General features: G+C 48.8%; 1 protein-coding gene across 2 annotated transcripts in view; it reads right to left on the bottom strand.

The window, feature by feature from the left end:
• LOC115463166 overlaps positions 1 to 17,594 on the bottom strand; it is a 222,051-nt gene that overhangs the window by 146,989 nt on the left and 57,468 nt on the right. For both annotated transcript variants that reach the window (XM_030193415.1, XM_030193416.1), the window contains exon 4: positions 6,488 to 6,587. In XM_030193415.1, coding sequence (XP_030049275.1) covers positions 6,488 to 6,587 — 100 coding nt within the window. The remainder of the gene's footprint in view (positions 1 to 6,487; positions 6,588 to 17,594) is intronic.

Raw genomic sequence — 17,594 nt, 5'->3', positions numbered from 1 at the left:
TACTAGGAAAGGAATGGAAAACAAAAATGAGGACATTAGAATGCCTTTATATCGCTCCATAGTATGACCACACCTCGAATACTGTGTGCAATTCTGGTCACCACATCTCAAAAAAAGACATAGTGGAAATAGAAAAGGTACAAAGATGGGCGACGAAAATGATAAAGGGGATGGGACCTGGACTGGCCACTGTTGGAAACAGGATGCTGGGCTTGATGGACCTTTGGTCTTTCCCAGTATGGCAATACTTATGTACTTATAACAGAGGGGACTCCCAATTCCTAATAAGGACTTCCTGGAGTACCTCGTGGAAAGGGACATTCACAACCTCCCTAGAAGGAGACATGTAGTCCAGGACCTCGAGCATCTTGGCCCTGGGCTCGTCCTCCCACTTCCAAAGGAAACGGAATAGTGTCTCCTTTCAGGTAGAGGGGAGGGTTCAGAGGGAATTCGATAGGACTCATCTGAGGAAAAGTACCTCGTATCCTCCTTTGAATCCCATGAACACTCCTCTTCGGTGTCAGACAATACCTCCTGATGGGAGTGTCAAGACCGAACCTGCCTCAACATGAAGAAGCCATATCCTCGAGAATGGCATTGAGAAGTTGGTTCCCGCCTTGACTCTGGCAAAGCTTCCTCCACCGACATCGAGGTAGTACCGGCTTGGGTGACAATCGACACCGAAGCCGCATGCGGTGTCGGTGCCAGAGGCCGCACCACAGGCTGAGGGCCAAGTGGTGCCACAACAAGAAGCAGGGTAGGCACAAGCACCTCCAATGCCGATACACACCGCTGCAGGCGGCCATCCAATAGCTCAAGGAGCAAGGCTCAGATGCACTCATCAAGGGCCGACACTGGGAAAGGCTTGGATGCCGGCTTAGGAGCTGGGCTGCAGGGAGACCAATGCATCGGCACCTCCTGTATGAAGAAGGAGCAGTCTTCCCGGTGCCAACGCTTCTCAGGTGCCGAATGCTTCAAAACCTCAGAGATTCCGGCACCATACATCAAGGCCGATCAATAGCAATGCTTCTTGGCCTTCGCCCGAAGCTGGTCATCGAGGTTCCTCGGTGCCGATGAGGATGACATCAAATCCACACATCACCTCGGGGTTGTGTCCTACAATGGACGGTCCCCTGCACAGCAGGAGGCATCAAGGCAGGTTCAGACCCGCTTGATTCTTCACTGCTCCCAGTGTCTAATGGTCTAACAGCAGCCATGCTTACCGATGCTCCCGATGATGATGTGATGCTCAACGTCAATGCCGACACCTCTGACCTCAATGCCGAAGTTGAGGAACCGGACTTGGCTCCAAAAATCCTCTCTTGTTGAGCCTCTCCGGAACCCTGGGACCTCTGCTTCATACGAAGGCAGAGAACACAGTTAGTGGGACTATGATCAGGCCCAAGACACTGACAACACCAAGAAGGAAAAATTTTGTTTCTTACCTGATAATTTTCTTTCCCAACAGATCAATCCAAAGACAAGTGGGTTATGTCCCTCTACCAGCAGGTGGAGATAGAGAGAACACCAGAGCTCTGCTATAAAGGATACTGTGCAGCAGCCTCACTTTCAGTATGTTCGATACCAAAGCAGTAAGGAGCCAAACTCCTGCCTTTGCCTCAAAGAGGGGAGAACCAGTGGCACTGCAGACCAGCAACCGCTGGTGTCCCTGCAGCATCCGTCCAATGAAAGCCATACCTGCAAAAACTCAAACCAACTCCCGTAGCAGAAGCAAGCCTCGAAAGATGACAAGCAAACACACACCATGTCACCTAGAATTCAAGGGTGAGCCTCTGGATTGATCTGTTGGGACTAAAGGAAACAAAGTTATCAGGCAAGAATTATAATTTTTCCTTCCATTACGTCCCACAGATTAATCCAGAGACGAGTGGGATATACCAAAGCAGTCTCCAAGTAGGGTGGGATTGCAGAACTCCGGAAGAAAAAAAATCCCAGATGGAACAAGACTGGCATGCAGCGTCGGATTAGGAGTGGAGGAGTGGCCTAGTGGTTAGGGTGGTGGACTTTGGTCCTGGGGAACTGAGGAACTGAGTTTGATTCCCACTTCAGCCACAGGCAGCTCCTTGTGACTCTGGGCAAGTCACTTAACCCTCCATTGCCCCAGGTAAAAATAAGTACCTGTATACAATATGTAAGCCGCATTGAGCCTGCCATGAGTGGGAAAGCGCGGGGTACAAATGTAACAAAAATAAAAATCAAGGCTGAGCTCCAGAATCAGATCAAGGAATGATCCTTGAGCGCAATCACAATCCAAAGATGGCACCAAGGACGTCACCCAGTGATGGCAGAATCCTAGGCCACCATGGCCTGAGGAAGGCTCACCACACCAAAGAGTGGCAAGTCCGTACATCCAGAAACAAAGCAAGCCCCAACACCCAAACAAGGAGCAGAACTCCAAAACCAAAGAGGGAGGGAGGTCCAATGTCCAGAGACGAAGACAGGCTGCCCTTCAGGGACAGAACAAAGCTCGAACCCCAGAGAAAGAAAGGATGGAAACCAAAGACAGAACAAATTGCGTCAGCCAGAGATGAAGCAATATGCATCAGCCAGCGATGAAGCAATACAAGAAAGTCAGAAATGAAGCAATATGCGTCAGCCTGTGATGGAGCAAAAAGGACAGCCAGCAATGGAGAAAGGTTTTAGATGCCGGAACAGAACAAAGTCGACAGCCAGAGGTGGCACATGCTTTGCTAACCAGTGACGAAGCAAGCCACGTCCACTCAGGATGCAGCCAAGACTTACCCAGAATTGGTGTTCTCCTAAATCATCCTTCTTATTTGTATTTCTCAACTGCTACCTCTGCAATGAGGTGCTTGCAAGAGGGAGGGCCGGAAACTGACCAAAGAATGATCCTGGAAGAAGAGGTACGCCAGCCTAGGAAAACCCAGCAAGCAGTGTCGAACAAGACTGGATGGCCGGGCCGGAAGGAGGTAAGACGACAAAAACCCAAGAAGGGCCGATGGGCAAAAAACCTGAGTTCCAGGACAACCAAACCTGGTTCTCCTGAATACCATGACCGAGCCAGCACTGCCAGGAGCAACCGACGAAGCTGGCAAGAACACCAAGGCAGCAGGGCAGCGCTAGCTGGCCAAAGTTAGGGTGTCAGCAGAACCAGCCAACCAAAAGCTACACAGAGAGAGGAAACTACGTTGCCCCAGCAAAGGGCAAGATGCCAGACCCAGAAGCAGACAGAACGCCATCACCTATATCCTGTTATGTCCATACTAGGAACAAGGATAGCAGCCCCTGCAGAACACCCCAAAGGGAACTGATCCTTGAAGGCTAGCAACCGAAGGAAATCAGCAAGGCCAAGAGCCGCACTGCGTTCAATCAAAAGGCTGAGCAATAACTCCGGAAGTGCAAGGGCTGAAAAATACAATTCCCGACATGAGTCTGCACCCAACGGGAGCGCTAAAAAGCTGGTCTAGGCAACCAGAAGGCTAGTCCACTAGAGCAAAGCCCCATGCACTAAGCAGAACACAGCAGATATTCCAACAGCTGGACCGGTGTTGAGGCCCGCATGAGAGATACTCAAAAACCTCTTAAGCATATGGCAAACCACTGAAAGGGGCCTATCCCAAGACCTGGAGACCAGGGGTGGACTCTGGCCCCATGCTGTCATGCGGGTAAAACATACCTTAGAAAGATAGGAATAGGTTCTAGCGAAGCACCTACAAGGTGGCAGACCCTGACACTAAAGAGACTGCCTCTCCCACCAGACTAAACAGGAAACGCCAAGAGGAACCGCTAGTACTGCAAAGGTTTCATCGGGAAGACGAAGGTATACACGAGTGCTAAGCTGCAAGGCCGCCAAAAACACTGGAAGAGTCCTCCCCAGGCCACCCTTCAGGGTGAGAGGCACAATAGAGCCTGGAAGAAACCCCAGCGAAGCCTGGCAGCACAAATAAAACTTCTTTTCTTCTTCTTCTTTTTTTTTTTTTTGCTAGTGCAGTCCTTCACAGACTTCCTACCTTGTGTCCAAAAGCCGGCAAGCTACCCTCAGAGGAGGCAGGAAGGACACTGAAGAGGCGCAAAAAAACCACCCACTGAGCGCCATGAGTTCTAGGAAGCGCAAGCCGGGAGAACCCGAACATGCCAGAGTAGTAAGCTATTTTTTTCAACACGGGCGAAACATGTGGTTCAAGATGGCGGATGCCAAGCGTAAACAGCCATGTAGCCCATGAAAATGAGTCCCATCTACTGGCATGGAGAAGGCTCCCAGAGTAACACAACCAATGGCTGAATAACAGGCAGCACCGTGCCCCATTACAGGAGTACCATACAGACAAGCAAACAGGTGCAGGCAAACCTGATAAAGCACTAGGGCCCGACTGCACTCCCCAGCCATAACAGGCTGCACAGGTGGGACCTTCGTCCGCCACCCTAGCTCAGGCTTGATTTTTATTTATTTTGTAATCCAGAGCTCCATGCAGAAGTAACAAGAAATCACACACTTACAGTTTGCAAGCCAAGTCACCAACGGAGACGAAATCACTCCCTGCCCTTAGCAAAGCAGACTTGATCTGGCCCATCATCTGCAACTGCTCATCTCTCTCTCTTTTTTTTTTTTTTTTTATTACAGAGGCAGGAGTTACCGTGAGTAGGAGAAGAGGGTCAGTAGCTGAAAGACTAAAAAAAGCAGGGAAGGGGGGAGGAACTTGCACCATCAGGTGTACCCTAAAGGCGTCTGAGCACAGCCAAGACCCCCAAGCTCAACTAAACGTGAGGGCACAGGTTAGGAGCAAGGTCCATCCAGAGAGCAGCACAGAAAATGTCCATCCACCTGCTGAAATAGAGAGAATACTGAAAGTGAGGCTGCTGCACAGTATCCTTTATGGAAGAGCTCTGGTGTTCTCTCTATCTCCACCTGCTGTTAGAGGGATATAACCAGCTCATCTCTGGATTGATCTGTGGGACATAATGGAATGGGTGTCTTTCCCAGAGTTTGTCCGATTGCACCAGGTACAGCACTTAAAGCCACTGGGAACCTTCGTGAACATGGAAGGAAAAACTTCCTCGGCTAACTTAAACAAAGTGATGGTGCCTGAAAAAGGGCAAGGCATGGCAAAAATTAAGGGAAAGATCCCGGCCAAAGTCAAGGCCTAAAAGCGGCCAGGCAAAATAAACTAGAAACTAAAGGGAAATATTTTAAAAGGGGGTTCCACAAACGGGAACACAAAGGACAAAAAAAATCACCAAAAGGCACAAAAAAGCTCTTCGGACCGAGCAAAAGTGAGGAGACGGTAAAAAAAAAAAATAAATAAAACATATCCTCTCCTCACCAAGATAGAAAAAGAACTGGGGAGACCGTGTTTTCATGGCAGGCGTGAAGGCACTTGCGCATGCGCAGTGGAGTGTGTCTCATGCTCCACAAAGCTCTACTTATGCTTTTCATAAGTTCCGGACCAGGCGACCCAGCGTCACTCACTTGTGAGAATCCTATCTACAGGAGTGCTAACCAGGTCTTACTCCATACACACCTGCACAGACTATGGCTCAATCTGGGGACAGGAGAGAAGTGGGAACAGAATCAGGCTCTTCAAAAAACAGACCGAGGACAACCAATGTTGGGGTAAAGTTTATTGAAGAAATACTCTACAAGGTACCTTGTTTCGACACAGAAAATGATTTCTTCAGGAATCTGCACAAATTATAAAAACATAAAACTATCTTAAACATAAAACCTGTCTAGTTTCCTTTTTGGATGTGTACTAAACCTCCACAGATCCCATCTATCCACCTGACACACTTGCCTGCCTGCTCCCAAAACCAGGTCAAATGCAACAGCTGACAAGCTGAACAGCCAAACTACCTGCAACGTGTCACTTCCCTTTATTTCCAGATATACCGAAAAACAAGTGGAGGGAAAGAGAGGAGGAGTGTGATCACTTTAAACCTCCTGACCAAGTCCCAATCCAAAACAGCACCATAGGAGAACAGGTGGCAGTCTGAGAAAAGGCTGCATCGAAAGACTTTTTTTTTTCTGACTTCCTCTTCCAAAAATTAATTGCCTGGAACTCAGGGAACTTACTGTCTTACTCCCTCCAAAAGTAGGGGAGGAAGACAGTAGGCACTGCAGCCACAAACCCCCATATGAATTGGAGGAGGGGGTGAGGTAGGGTCCCAACATCACCAGGTTTGCCACGCAGCTTTGTAAACAGGGGGGTAGGTCTGCTGGACCCAGAGAAATACTGAGGAGTTGAAAGCAGCACCAGCCCTCTATAAAGGAAGTGGAGTCGGCTCTGGGCTGTTTTTCTTTGGATCCATCTACTGGCAAGAGAACACAGCCCACTCAAATGGACTGGTCAGGCATGGATGATAAAGAAATATATAGTTAGTCCACTCAGTACTTGTGCTATTGAGAAAAAGAAAAATATATTTACCTACTTTGAATGTGTTTATTACACAGGATTACTTCTTGGGAGGAATATTTGGATTGGAAAGCAAATTCTGTTACACTTATTACCTGTCTCTCCAATTGCATTACTTGAGCCTTCAAAAGATTGACGCGTTTTTCCTCAAAATATTCATTCTTCCCTTCTTCTAAAAGTTGTTCATATTGACTTCTAGAAAATTAAATTTCAATTCTGGTTCAACTTAATTTTAATTATTTACATTTTACTCAATGTATGTTAACAAGCTTGAATGCCTCTCTACTCAAACTGAACAAAATTAGTTTTATTTCTAATATACAGTATGTTCTTAATAGATAACTACTTAGTGCTTTCTAACAATCTTTGGACTGAGAAAGCAGTTTATAAATTTTATAATAGGAATTAATGTCTGTCTGTCTGTTCATTCACAGGCATAATAACTATAAAAAAAAAGAGAAATTTCACTAAAGTTGGCATGTAGAAATAAAAAATAAGTTACTTACGTGTCAAAAGTGCTCTCCATGGACAGCAAGACTGACACCATGGATGCAGCCCACTTGGGAAAGCTTCTATAGTTTAGTAAGTACTGGAAGCTTTTGAGTTGTTTCACCAGGCATGTGGACCACTTCCCACCTGCTGCTGTCATGTAGGACCAGCTCAGTCTATTTATTCAGCTTAACAATAATTCAGATCCTTGGGAAGATGGGCAGGTATGTGAGTACTTCTATCCTTCTGTCCATAGAGAACATGTGCTATAGGAAAGTAACTTGTTTTTCTCTGAGGAAAAGCAGGATAGCAAGCCCTCATAGCATGGTAGTCCTTAGCTACAGGCTACCATCAACAGAAAAATGGGAAAACTAATAACAAGGCACTGTTAACAAGCAGACACCAATATATGTTTGATGGCAACTAGCCTTTTATATCTCTCTTTTTTTTTTTTTTGAAAGGCAGCCTGGAACAGAAAAGAAACGGGCCTAGAAGAGATGCAGTTGAATTCTACTCCCTAAAGATATTCTAGGGGGACTGAATGGACAAATCTACTGTCACACCGGGAATCCTTTTCTAAAGGGTAGTAGCAGTAGTAAACTAAACTTTTCTAAACATTAGTGGGCTGTGAATATATGAACAGATGTCCATATTGCAACCTTGCAAATCTCCTCCTTAGAGGCTAATCTCAAGTGAGTTACTGATACAGCCATAGCTCTGACATTATGAGTCAAGCCCGCCAGAGCATAAAGCAAGAAAAAACAGTCTGCTAGCCAATTAGACAACATGTGCTTGTTGATGGCAGCCCCCATTCTATTAGTATCAAAAGAAACAAAAAGTTGCATGGACTTTCTAAGGGCTTTAATCCATGCCAAACAGACATGCAATCCAGTGTGTGCTTTCATCTTTGTGAGTATGGAGTGAGTGATATAGCAGCAGGTTTCCCTATGAACACTCCCTCACTGGCGTTGAAGTTGAACCACCTTATGGTAGGTGGCACTAACCTGCTGAGTCAGAGGGGTGGGGCTCAGGCAGAAAGGTGGTTAAATGCCTAGGGGCAGAACAGATCAGGGAGGCCCTGAGAGGAGAAATCTCCTGTTGGTAGACCTCAAGTCAAGAAGTCTCCACGGGGCAGATCCTGAAGCAAGAGGCCTCCTGGATGGAGGAACTCGAGTAAAAGAATCCTCCCAGGGTGTTGGCTGGGCTGCAGTACCTGTGGGGCAATCCCAGGGAAGAGAGGAGTGGCCCTAACTTAGAAGTTTGCACTGGTGTAAAGAAATAGATGCCCAGGAGTTGCATGAGAACAAAATAGAAGACTATCAAGTTAAAAGGTTGCCTTTATTATTTGTGAAGTCCCTGGCCCTGGGTGTCCCAGCTGGAACATGGCCTGGATTTATGGGTGAGTAATTTGAACTGTGCTGAAGAAGCCTGGCAAGACAGGACTGTTAAGAGATGTGTAAATGATTGTCGATGTGGTTGCTGCCCAGGTTTAAGCCTGAGTCTGTGACAGGAACAGACTGTGTTACTATGATTGCTTGTTCAATAATAAAGCTCTTCTTTTGACTTACACTACACCCTGCCTGTATCTGTGAGGGTTCCATGCCTGTCCATCAGCCGTGCTGTCACACCTGGGAAAAATATTGGTAGGATGATAGACCGATTATACTGAAAATCCGACACCACCTCAGGAAGGAACGGAGAATGAGTGTGCAGAACCTCCTCTTTGTTCAAGAACTTAAAGGCTGCTCCTAAATTGGAGTTACATTCATAAATTGGTCTCTTTGCAAATTTCCTAGAGCTGAATGCCTAAATTTATACCCAATTTCACCAAACTCTTAACTTAAGGAGTATAAAAAAAAAGAGGTAGCAACAGGGGCAGATTCAGGGCAAAGCAAAAAACTTAGGAGCTTAGCACTGATTTTCAGCACTAGCCTCAAATTAGGCTCAAAAATCTAGGTAAATGAATGGCAGGCCTAAATTTATAACAGTACTGCAATCCCACTCAATTATGTTATTAAACTGGTTGCCTCAGCAATGCAGTTCACTAATTTTAAGCATTTTCTGTCAGCGAGATTTACAGCACCAACCTCCTCATCAGCCAACCCAATAAAGTTTAAATCCATTTTTACTTTTTAACTATATTGCGACCTTATATACTTTTTTATAGAAATAACTTTTTTACTTATCTTTAAAAAAAAAAACTCACCTAAAGATAAGAATCAAAAATGCCGGTTGGGGTCTAACATCCGACATGCATGTTTTGCTATCCCAGCTTTTTCAAGGATCATCCCCTTCAAAATAATATTGGCAGTTTTACCGGACTCAAACTTCAACTCTCTGCATGTCGGATGTTAGTCCCCAATCCCCATTTTTTATTTCATCTTCAGATGAATTTTTTTAAGATAAGTAAAAAAACATTATTTCTATAAAAAAAGTATATAAGGTCACAATATGGTTAAAAAGAAAGAAAGCGAATGCTACATACCTGTAGAAGGTATTCTCCGAGGACAGCAGGCTGATTGTTCTCACTGATGGGTGACGTCCACGGCAGCCCCTCCAATCGGAAACTTCACTAGCAAAGGCCTTTGCTAGTCCTCGCGCGCCCATGCGCGGCCGTCTTCCCGCCCGAACCAGCTCGTGTTCGTCAGTCCCATATGTAGCAAGACAAAGACAAGGGAAGACACAACTCCAAAGGGGAGGCGGGCGGGTTTGTGAGAACAATCAGCCTGCTGTCCTCGGAGAATACCTTCTACAGGTATGTAGCATTCCCTTTCTCCGAGGACAAGCAGGCTGCTTGTTCTCACTGATGGGGTATCCCTAGCCCCCAGGCTCACTCAAAACAACAAACATGGTAAATTGGGCCTCACAACAGCGAGGACATAACTGAGATTGACCTAACAATTTAGCCAACTAACTGAGAGTGTAGCCTGGAACAGAATAAACATGGGCCTAGGGGGGTGGAGTTGGATTCTAAACCCCGAACAGATTCTGAAGCACTGACTGCCAGAACCGACTGTTGCGTCGGGTATCCTGCTGCAGGCAGTAATGAGATGTGAATGTGTGGACAGATGACCACGTCACAGCTTTGCAGATCTCTTCAATAGTGGCTGACTTCAAGTGGGCCACTGACGCAGCCATGGCTCTGACATTGTGAGCCGTGACATGACCCTCAAGAGCCAGCCCAGCCTGGGCGTAAGTGAACGAAATGCAATCTGCTAGCCAATTGAATATGGTGCGTTTCCCCACAGCCACTCCCCTCCTGTTGGGATCAAAAGAAACAAACAATTGGGCGGACTGTCTGTTGGGCTGTGTCCGCTCCAGATAGAAGGCCAATGCTCTTTTGCAGTCCAATGTGTGCAGCTGACGTTCAGCAGGGCAGGAATGAGGACTGGGAAAGAATGTTGGCAAGACAATTGACTGGTTCAGATGGAACTCCGACACTACCTTCGGCAAGAACTTAGGGTGAGTGCGGAGGACTACTCTGTTATGATGAAATTTGGTGTAAGGGGCCTGGGCTACCAGGGCCTGAAGCTCACTGACTCTACGAGCTGAAGTAACTGCCACCAAGAAAATGACCTTCCAGGTCAAGTACTTCAGATGGCAGGAGTTCAGTGGCTCAAAAGGAGGTTTCATCAGCTGGGTGAGAACGACATTGAGATCCCATGACACTGTAGGAGGTTTGACGGGGGGCTTTGACAAAAGCAAACCTCTCATGAAGCGAACAACTAAAGGCTGTCCTGAGATCGGCTTACCTTCCACACGGTAATGGTATGCACTGATTGCACTAAGGTGAACCCTTACAGAGTTGGTCTTGAGACCAGACTCAGACAAGTACAGAAGGTAGTCAAGCAGGGTCTGTGTAGGACAAGAGTGAGGATCTAGGGCTTTGCTGTCACACCAGACGGCAAACCTCCTCCATAAAAAGAAGTAACTCCTCTTAGTGGAATCTTTCCTGGAAGCAAGCAAGATGCGGGAGACACCCTCTGACAGACCCAAAGAGGCAAAGTCTACACTCTCAACATCCAGGCCGTGAGAGCCAGAGACCGGAGGTTGGGATGCAGAAGCGCCCCTTCGTCCTGTGTGATGAGGGTCGGAAAACACTCCAATCTCCACAGTTCTTCGGAGGACAACTCCAGAAGAAGAGGGAACCAGATCTGATGCGGCCAAAAGGGAGCAATCAGAATCATGGTGCCTCGGTCTTGCTTGAGTTTCAACAAAGTCTTCCCCACCAGAGGTATAGGAGGATAAGCATACAGCAGACCTTCCCCCCAGTCCAGGAGGAAGGCATCCGATGCCAGTCTGCCGGGGGCCTGAAATCTGGAACAGAACTGAGGGACTTTGTGGTTGGCTCGAGATGCAAAGAGATCTACCAAGGGGGTGCCCCACACCTGGAAGATCTGGCGCACTACTCGGGAGTTGAGCAACCACTCGTGAGGTTGCATAACCCTGCTCAGTCTGTCGGCCAAACTGTTGTTTACGCCTGCAAGATATGTGGCTTGGAGCAACATGCCGTGACGGCGAGCCCAGAGCCACATGCTGACGGCTTCCTGACACAGGGGGCGAGATCCGGTGCCCCCCTGCTTGTTGATGTAATACATGGCAACTTGGTTGTCTGTCTGAATTTGGATAATTTGGTGGGACAGCCGATCTCTGAAAGCCTTCAGAGCGTTCCAGACCGCTCGTAACTCCAGAAGATTGATCTGCAGATCGCATTCCTGGACGGACCAGCTTCCCTGGGTGTGAAGCCCATCGACATGAGCTCCCCACCCCAGGAGAGGCGCATCCGTAGTCAGCACTTTTTGTGGCTGAGGAATTTGGAAAGGACGTCCCAGAGTCAAATTGGACCAAATCGTCCACCAATACATGGATTTGAGAAAACTCTTGGACAGGTGGATCACGTCTTCTAGATCCCCAGCAGCCTGAAACCACTGGGAAGCTAGGGTCCATTGAGCAGATCGCATGTGAAGGCGGGCCATGGGAGTCACATGAACTGTGGAGGCCATGTGGCCCAACAATCTCAACATCTGCCGAGCTGTGATCTGCTGGGACGCTCACACCTGAGAGACGAGGGACAACAAGTTGTTGGCTCTCGTCTCTGGGAGATAGGCACGAGCCGTCCGAGAATCCAGCAGAGCTCCTATGAATTCGAGTCTCTGTACTGGAAGAAGATGGGACTTTGGATAACTTATCACAAACCCCAGTAGCTCCAGGAGGCGAATAGTCATCTGCATGGACTGTAAAGCTCCTGCCTAGGATGTGTTCTTCACCAGCCAATCGTCGAGATAGGGGAACACGTGTACTCCCAGCCTGCGAAGCGCCGCTGCTACTACAGCCAGGCACTTCGTGAACACTCTGGGCGCAGAGGCGAGCCCAAAGGGTAGCACACAGTACTGGAAGAGACGTGTGCCCAGCTGAAATCGCAGATACTGTCTGTGAGCTGGCAGTATCGGGATGTGCGTGTAGGCGTCCTTCAAGTCCAGAGAGCATAGCCAATCGTTTTTGCTGAATCATGGGTAGAAGGGTGCCCAGGGAAAGCATCCTGAACTTTTCCTTGACCAGATATTTGTTCAGGGCCCTTAGGTCTAGGATGGGACGCATCCCCCCTGTTTTCTTTTCCACAAGGAAGTACCTGGAATAGAATCCCAGCCCTTCTTGCCCGGATGGCACGGGCTCGACCGCATTGGCGCTGAGAAGGGCGGAGAGTTCCTCTGCAAGTACCTGCTTGTGCTGGAAGCTGAAGGATTGAGCTCCCGGTATGCAATTTGGAGGTTTCGAGGCCAAATTGAGGGTGTATCCTTGCCGGACTATTTGGAGGACCCACTGGTCGGAGGTTATGAGAGGCCACCTTTGGTGAAAAACTTTCAACCTCCCCTCGACCGGCAGATCGCCCTGCACAGACACTTTGACATCGGCTATGCTCTTCTGGAGCCAGTCAAAAGCTCGCCCCCTGCTTTTGCTGGGGAGCTGTGGGGCCTTGCTGAGGCGCACGCTGCTGACGAGAGCGAGCGCGCTGGGGCTTAGCCTGGGCCGCAGGCTGTCGAGAGGGAGGACTGTACCTACACTTACCAGAAGAGTAGGGAACAGTCCTCCTTCCACCATAAAAACGTCTACCTGAAGAGGTAGATGCTGAAGGCTGCCGGCGGGAGAATTTGTCGAAAGCGTTATCCCGCTGGTAGAGCTGCTCTACCACCTGTTCGACTTTTTCTCCAAAAATGTTGTCCGCTCGGCAAGGGGATTCCGCAATCCGCTGCTGGATTCTATTCTCCAGGTCGGAGGCACGCAGCCATGAGAGTCTGCGCATCACCACACCTTGATCAGCGGCCCTGGACGCAACATCAAAAGTATCATATACCCCTCTGGCCAGGAATTTTCTGCACGCCTTCAGCTGCCTGACCACCTCCTGAAACGGTTTGGCTTGCTCAGAAGGGAGCTTGTCCACCAAGCCCGCCAACTGCCGCACATTGTTCCGCATGTGAATGCTCGTGTAGAGCTGGTAGGACTGAATCTTGGCCACGAGCATAGAAGAATGGTAGGCCTTCCTCCCAAAGGAGTCTAAGGTTCTAGAGTCCTTGCCTGGGGGCGCCGAAGCATGCTCCCTAGAACTCTTAGCCTTCTTTAGGGCCAGATCCACCACACCAGAGTCGTGAGGCAACTGAGTGCGCATCAGCCCTGGGTCCCCATGGATCCGGTACTGGGACTCGATCTTCTTGGGAATGTGGGGATTAGTTAGAGGCTTGGTCCAGTTCACCAGCAATGTCTTTTTTAGGACATGATGCATGGGTACTGTGGACGCTTCCTTAGGTGGAGAAGGATAGTCCAAGAGCTCAAACATCTCAGCCCTGGGCTCATCCTCCACAACCACCGGGAAGGGGATGGCCGTAGACATCTCCCGGACAAAGGCCACGAAAGACAGACTCTCGGGAGGAGAAAGCTGCCTTTCAGGGGAGGGAGTGGGATCAGAAGGAAGGCCATCAGACTCCTCGTCAGAGAAATATCTGATGTCCTCCTCCTCCTCCCACGATGCCTCACCATCGGTATCAGACACAAGTTCATGAACCTGTGTCTGAAGCAGTGCCCGACTCGACTCCGTGGAAACACGGCCACGGTGGGAGCGCCGAGAGGTAGACTCCCTCGCCAGCACCGGCAAAGCTCCCTCCACCGACGTCGTCAGGGAGTCTTCCTGGGAGGCGGCGGCAGCCGGTACCGCAAGCGGTACCGATGTCGGAGACCTCACCCCGGGCAAAGGGCCAGCCGGCGCCTCACTCGACGGTACCGGTGGCGCAGGCACCCCCAGTACCGGAGGGGAAGGGCGCAACAGCTCTCCCAGGATCTCTGGGAGAAGGCCCGGAGACTCTCGTGCAGAGCGACTGTGAAGAAAGACATGGAAGCCGATGCAGGCGTCGAGGTCAGAGTCTGTTCCGGGCGTGGAGGCGGTTCCGGGCTGTCCAAGGTGGAGCGCATCGACACCTCCTGAACAGAGGGTGAACGATCCTCCCGATGCCGATGCCTACTGGGTGCCGACTCCCTCGGCGACCCAGAGCTCTCGGTACCGATGCGGGAAGGAGACCGGTGTCGATGCTTCTTTGATTTCTTCAAACGAAGCATGTCACCAGAGCTTCCCGGTACCAACGAGGAGGACGTAGAATCCAACCGTCTCTTCCTCGGGGCCGAGGCCGAAGAAGGTCGGTCTCGGGAGGGCTGTACCGCAGGAGCCCTCAGGGCAGGAGGAGACCCACCCGAAGGCTCACCGCCACCAGCAGGGGAATGGACAGTCCTCACCTGCACTCCAGTCGAAGCACCACCGTCCGACGACATCAGCAACAGCGGAGGTCCCAGTACCACCGACGCCGACGCAGCCTTCCGATGTCTCGGTACCGACAATGCAGAGGGTCGAAACCTTGATGCCGTCGATGCAGTCGATGCCGAGGTTGAAGACTTCGATGCTGTCGACATCGATGCACTCGATGCCTCCGGTGCTGTTGTCACGAAGAGCCCGAGAACAATACGTTCCACTGGGCCAATCTCGCTACCTGAGTCCTCTTCTGTAAAAGAGCACAAAGACTACAGGCCTGCGGGCGGTGCCCAGCCCCCAGACACTGAAGACACGAAGCGTGCCTATCAGTGAGCGAGATTACCCGGGCGCACTGGGTGCACTTCTTGAAGCCGCTGGGAGACTTCGATGACATGGGCAGAAAAATCACGCCGGCGAAATCAAAATTCGCGATGGTGATGAAGGGCACCAAAAATAGGGGAGAGAGAAAAAACCCGTACCGAGACCACAAAAAAGGCCTACCCCGAAAGCGAAAGGAAACTTACGCCGGGGAAACAAACTGGACACACGGGAAGAGACAAAGACCAAAGGTCTCTTTTTTTTTTTTTTTAGCGAAAATCGCGAAGATGCGCGAGGGTCAACTTGAGGGGCATGAAACGGCGGCAAAACACGACCGTCCCAAGCGCGGACAAAAGAAGACTGATGAACACGAGCCGGTTTGGGCGGGAAGACGGCCACGCATGCGCGGTGCGCATGGGTGCGCGATGACTAGCAAAGGCCTTTGCTAGTGAAGTTTCCGATTGGAGGGGCTGCCGTGGATGTCACCCATCAGTGAGAACAAGCAGCCTGCTTGTCCTCGGAGAATAGGTTTTACTCATCAAACATTTAATACGCTGGAGATGCTTAATCTGAAAAACACTTTCCTGGTTAGCTGCAAAATTTGAGCCTTCATAGTTAAATGAGGATCCAACAGAATCCCCAATACCTTTAATGAAGGTTCTAAAGAAAAATCCGAACCCCGAATTTTCAGAATTGAACTAGAAGGAACCCTAGTTGGGGGTGATAAACACAGAATCTTAGTTTTCTCAGTATTTAGCTTACGCTTATAACGTGAAGCTCACTGTTCTATAAACTCCAAATAAGTAGCTATTTCACTAAAACTATCTTCAACTGTTTTTGCTAATGGAAATAGAATCATTATATCATCTGCATACAGATAAACACAATTATTTGAAAACTATAAAAATTCTCCTCATATTCTCATTAAAGCATTAAACAAAATAGGGGACAAGGGGAGCCCTGCGGAACCCCCACTGTGGAACTCCAAGGCTGAGATTTTATCTGTTCTTTGAAGACCCTATTGTGAAGAAACATTGTGTTTTAAGCCTGTAAAATGTATTGGATATTTTCCTGCATTGATTATGTTCTGAAGGGTATTTCTCCTATTTGGCCAGCAGGTGGTGTTTCTTTGCCGAAAAGCTGTTACAGAGAACTGAGTGTTTTTTCTTTAGTTTGACACAAACAGAAAGCAAGAAGCAGTATATATTTGAAATCTTGTTGACTGGGCTCTGATTGGCCCAGGATCTCATCTCATTTGGACTTTACTGGTTCTGAGTTCAGTCTTAGCCCGGGAGAAGAGAGAGACAGATCTTTTTGCTAAGGCACTGTGAACAGATATATTTCCTGATCTCCCCAGGTACTGTTTAGACAGTATACAAATGCTTAGTTAATGTTATAATTGATCTATACTTCAGTTACATATTATTGTTCTTCTGATTGCACATTTTTGTTCACTGTTCCTGTGGGGCGTGTGCAGTCGCCATCTTGGATCCTCGCAGCTCCGGCCCCACTCTCCCTTCGTTCACTTTTTCGCGACGCTCCGGTGTCGCGACGCTCCTTGGAATCGCTCAAGGGGTTTTTTTCGTGGCATACCCTGGAGGCGTACTCTCTGTCGTTCTCGATCCGTCTCTCGCTGTATGAGCAAGTTTGTAGTGCCAACAACTATCAGCCCCGGCGGAGCTCCTCGTTCAGACCGCCACCTTGGTTCGTGACGTCATTTCCTCCCAGCAATCCGTTTTTTAATCCAAACAAAATTATCCTGCAGATACCGGGTCAGGAGTTAGCTTCCAATGTCACATGTCACCCCTCCCGCAACTCACTTTCTTCCTTAAAGATGTATCATATGCTGCAGGCTAGCAGTTAATTATCACAGCTTGAGCTCAATCCCAGTACATAAACTGCTTTTATTCTCCAAGTCTGCCTGTTACAGCCCGGTGCAAAAGACCCTGTCAGTCAACCCTCCTCCACACAGTCACTTCATAGCAAAGAAGGGAGACATAGTTCACAATGTAGGAAGCTCACAGATCACAGGGCTCCTGAGATAGCAAGGAATGCAGCCTTTCACATAAGAGACTCCTGGGCAAACACTGTACTGGGCTCCGGACAGGCAGCTGCAGCTCTCTGTGTCCTCCACGATATTCTCCACATGTGCTGAAATCTTCACAGGAGCCACTGTCTCTCAGCAGCCCAGGAATCCCTCATAACACGGATGTCCTGGCTTAGAGGTAGATGCACTAAACGTTTTTCATCGTTAAATGAGCCCTCAGGGAAGAATTTCCTATCCTTTCCATGCACTTAAGCCTATTTTCCGACGACAGTAGCAGCTAACGAAAACGGAATGGAGATGAGCAATTAGTGTGAAAACCCCATTGAAACGACATGCACTAACCTTTTCCGATTGCCTTTACGCAGGAAAAAGGCAGGAAAACTAACGAGAGGTCTGGACCTCTCGTTAGGACAGCTCTGTGCCAGGAAAAAGTGATAAGTGAAAAAATAAACAAACTTTGAGCCAATCCCAGCACATTAGCAGAGCTAAAAGCGCTGTGATTGGTCCAAAGGACCTCAGAAAACACATAAAAAAATAAAAATAAAAAAAGGATCGG

The sequence above is a fragment of the Microcaecilia unicolor genome, chromosome 2 (genome assembly GCF_901765095.1).
Source record: "Microcaecilia unicolor chromosome 2, aMicUni1.1, whole genome shotgun sequence".
NCBI lineage: Eukaryota > Metazoa > Chordata > Amphibia > Gymnophiona > Siphonopidae > Microcaecilia > Microcaecilia unicolor.
This window is presented reverse-complemented; position numbering and strand designations above follow the sequence as displayed.